This window comes from Sinocyclocheilus rhinocerous, unplaced genomic scaffold, assembly GCF_001515625.1.
Source record: "Sinocyclocheilus rhinocerous isolate Xijiao unplaced genomic scaffold, SAMN03320098_v1.1 scaffold447, whole genome shotgun sequence".
Lineage (NCBI taxonomy): Eukaryota > Metazoa > Chordata > Actinopteri > Cypriniformes > Cyprinidae > Sinocyclocheilus > Sinocyclocheilus rhinocerous.
This window is the reverse complement of record NW_015648653.1, coordinates 304,754-309,071: the sequence shown is the minus strand read 5'-3', so window position 1 is coordinate 309,071 and position 4,318 is coordinate 304,754. Positions and strand designations below refer to the sequence as shown.

At 36.7% G+C, this 4,318-nt stretch overlaps 1 protein-coding gene across 1 annotated transcript in view; it reads left to right on the top strand.

The window, feature by feature from the left end:
- The first annotated feature begins 417 nt into the window (after positions 1-417).
- Positions 418-4,318, top strand: part of LOC107710164 (protein phosphatase 1 regulatory subunit 12C-like) — a 38,283-nt gene continuing 34,382 nt past the window's right edge. Inside the window, exons 1-3 of the mRNA XM_016514901.1 lie at positions 418-703; positions 1,271-1,430; positions 2,685-2,815. Coding sequence (XP_016370387.1) covers positions 537-703; positions 1,271-1,430; positions 2,685-2,815 — 458 coding nt within the window. The 5' untranslated portion in view covers positions 418-536. The remainder of the gene's footprint in view (positions 704-1,270; positions 1,431-2,684; positions 2,816-4,318) is intronic.

Below are 4,318 nucleotides of genomic sequence, written 5' to 3'. Positions count from 1 at the left end.
GGCGATCTTACACAACTTACTTCATTTTCTGCCCTATGACTCACATTTAGCTGCAGCATATTCATTAAAATGTAAAATACGTTTGAAAAGGGATGTGCTTAAACATGACATTTTGGTGGTACAGTAAAATTAAACTTTCATTTAAAACTAAACAGAGCCCAAGGAGCTGATAGATCACTTGGGGTGTATACAACCCCCGGAAGCTGGTAAGGAGTTCTGCTGTGCCCTCTGCAGTCTGGAGGTGGAACTGCAGCTTTGATCTTTGACCTGAAACCTTTTAAACGTCATGGCAATTACATAAAATCTTTATCTGGTTCTTGAACTTTACTGGTCGTCGAAATCTCCGATCGGCAGGTATTTTTTAGTAGGACAAAAAAAATAACGTTAATGACTGGTTGGATGTGTTTAGGAACTTCCTGTGAGTGTGATGAGGAAGTGTAAACAGCACGCATGGAGGGCGTGTCTCTCTGATATATGTTCCTGTAGCTGTGATCATGGGTATTTCTCTTAAAAATATGTGTCTTTAGTGCTGGATTATGGGGGATGCGGCAGTAACGAAGCGTCGGGAGCAGCTGACGCGTTGGTCGGGCTCCAGTACCGACAGAGAGCCGGCGGTGCCGCGGAGTCGCTGGAGAGGAGAGACAAGCACCCGAGCTCCTGATGGAGGCAGAAAAGACACCAATGAGCAGCAGAAAAAAAACAGGTTTGGAGATTCGTCACCGCAATAATGACAACCAACACAAAGAGAACGTTTTAGCATTAATTAATAATATAATTCCTCGATGTAAACAAGCATTTCCAAATAAGTTTCTAAATAAGTGTTTCTCAGCTTAACTCTTTAATGAAGATCTCCAGATTTAGTTTGCTATTTTGGGTGTCAAGGACCATCTGCCATGCATTGGATTACTATCCTGCTAGCATGTGTTTACTGTTTACTGATTAGTTTTCATTCTTAATGGATTAAAGAACCATCACAAATGGAAAAGATTGTTCCCAGAGCTGATGGCTGAAGGCTGCAGTTAAGACTGTAGGAACCTGAATTACACAATATTTGTTGAGTAGGAATGTGATTTTATTCCAGTACACGTCAGTCCAGATCTTTAACCACTGGGCTAGTGCATTCAAAGCCTTTACTCTTTTCTCATTATATCTTGCTTCTGATGTATCATATATATTATGTAAGAGTCTGTAGTAACAGTGTTACTGTGTAGTTTTTGAGGTGTCTGATGCTAAATACCATTCCAGACAAGCCTGTCTCTCCCTCTCTCAGGTGGCGAGTTAGATTTGAGCAGACTGCAGAGTTCCTAGCAGTGTGTGCTAGTGGTGACATAGAGGAGGCAAAGGAGATGCTGAGAGAAGCAAGAGTACAGAATGGAGAGGATGATATGGTTAACTGTGCCAACACAGATGGAATAACAGCTTTACACCAGGTCAGAATCTTACTGCATTTTTAAACCATTTATTGTCTTGATAAAGTGAACAGATAGTTTGCCTGATGTCTCCATATGCAGGCTACAGTGCTATTTTGCTAAAATGTTTTCAGGAACTTAACTTCACAGTCTCATGTATAATAAAACCTTCTTCTTTTTTTCTTTTTTTCTTTTAAGTATGCTCAATGTATTGGTATTATACTGGTTATTGGCTGTTTTTAGATAATTATATTGGATATTTAAATGTGCATACTCATTTCCCCTATTTTAACACTGACTTAGGATTTTTAAGATGTGTTTTCGGTGATCCGATCAAAAGTGGTTAGTCGAGAAGCATTGTTTTTCAAGACTCCCTCCATCACACCTCGTAAAAAAACAAAAACAAACAAAAAAACAGGTGATTGAAAATGTGGGCGGTGATTTTGATTATGATCTGTGTGTTTTGGTACAACTCATAACAGATCCCATAGCGATTACACTACTGTTCAAAGGTTTAGTTTTATTTTATTTTATTTATTTCTTAAGGTTTCTTGGGGCCAGTAAGATTTTTAAGCAGCACAACCATCAACACATAATAACGCAGCCTTGGTGAACATAAAAGTCCTCCTTTTTTTCAAAAACAAAAACCCTTTACAGTGTACAGTACATGTTAGATGAATGCAAATACAATGTGGTAATGTGTGTTTTTGACTACCTTGTGTGTGTCAGTCATTAAGTCTTTTAAAATATCAGATAATTAGTTAATGTGTTGTAATAAATACGGTGCAACCCCCCCAAATATGAATTAATATATTTATGAATTAATATATTTTTTATTATTCACATATTAATACAAAAATATTAAATATTTTAATGTGAAATAATAATTGTGTGCACATACAGTAAAAGTGCATGGAAAATATGTTATTACCTTTTACTTGATAGTATTTATTTATAAACATTTTTACATGGCATTTTTAGAGTATTTAAATTTAAACTTTTGTTGGAAAAAGTATAAAAGCTTTTCAAAGAGTACATTTCTGAGAACTTGGCACAACCTTGGTTTTAAAATTGAATAATATATTTGTTTTATTTGTCATGGACAAATAAATTCAAAATGATTTAAAATGTAGTTTTTAGTTTTTGGTGTTTTATTTTTATTTATTTAGACAAATTAGTAGAAAATTGCCCATTTATTGGTTATCAGCCATATCATACAAATAATTATAATATTTCTGAAAAAATCTGATGGACTGTACATGCTGTTTCTCTCAGGCCTGTATCGATGGCAGTATGGAGATGGTGGAATTTCTTCTGTCTCAGGGTGCCAGTGTTAACCAGGTGGACAGTGAAGGTTGGACTCCTCTTCATGTGGCTGCATCATGTGGAAACCTGGAGATAACGGAGTACGTTATGAGAGAATTTAATGAATATCGAAATTAACGAGTCTGTCAAAATGTTCTAATATGTTTATCATTTAGCTGGCTTTGAGATTGCTGACTGTGTTAAATGTGATTGCAATATGTTCTGAGATTAATTCACAATATAGCACAGTCACAGCCTTAAATCTGTTGTTACTATGGCTATGAATCAGGTAAATGGAACTATTTAATTGCACAGCATTCAGTGTTTCATGAAACTTTGCGCCTAATATTAAAATTTGTTGTTGTAAATAAACTTTCACGTTCACATTTCACATTAAATCCCCCAAAAATTAATGTAACATTAGCCAGTCCTTTTAATACAATTTATTCAGCCAGTTTTACAATATCTACATGGCTTTATCTCTGAGACATGCACATACAGTATTAATGAACGAATCAACCAGGTAGCCAGACAGAGACTGCAAGTGAGTGGGTGTCCTAAATATTTCCTTTAAGGAGGAGGTTGCCGGGTGAGTGCGGCCAGTAATAGAGCCTGTGTATATCATCCTCAGTCATCTGCTCTCTCTGGAATGGTTTGTCCTGTGGGTCCGGGGAGAACTGCATGCAAATAGCATGAGGAAACACAACCATCCACAGGAAGTTGAGAGAAAAAAAAAACAGATGCTGCATTAAATGCCTTAATAATTTTTCATGCTTTAAACCAGTTCATGCTAATCACAGAAATTATCGCATTATTTTTCCCAGTCCTCTATATATTAAAGATACAAATTTTGATTGAAACATTTTACCAAGCAAATTCATTAAGTGACATCCTTCTAGAATATATAATTACTGACATGACAGAACAATACTGTACAGTGAAAATAACAGTATTCTTTGGTGTGCAATGATATGTTGAACAGATGTTTCGTGTCAGCGGTTGCTACACCTCGGCACTGCTTTAAGCACTGCTTTTTTGTATTATACTACTATTTAAGGGTACAACAGAAATTAAGCACTTTAAAGGTTGAAATGACTCTGAAAGTTGGATTGCCAACAGAAAAATGACAAGTTGATAAGTTGCTTACATTAGCTATGTTTCCATCACCCTATTTTAATGTGCATTTTGAAGTATCGCATGAGAAACGAGTGATGGAAACGCCAAATTTCGAATAAAAATCCCTTAATTCGCAAAAAAGTTTTTACGCTCGCTTGAGGTGGTTTTTGACTTGTGCGAAAAAGGGGTGATGCGAATAATGGGAGATGGAAATGCATTTTGCGAATAAATTCCTCCAAGCGCATCAAAAAAGTCATGTGACTTTGCGCTATGGGACGGCAAAACCTGACTAACCAGCGGACCGATCTATTTCCACAGCATCTGAAATGTTGTTATGGTCATTCGGAAATGCACGAGCAAAGTCAGTCATCAAAGTATTTCTGTATAATTGCCTCCCAGAAATGTCTTACACGACTGCGTTCCCAAACAGCAGCATCCACCTCCGAAAGCAATGACCGCATTCATTGTGTTTCGTCTGCTCGCTCTGA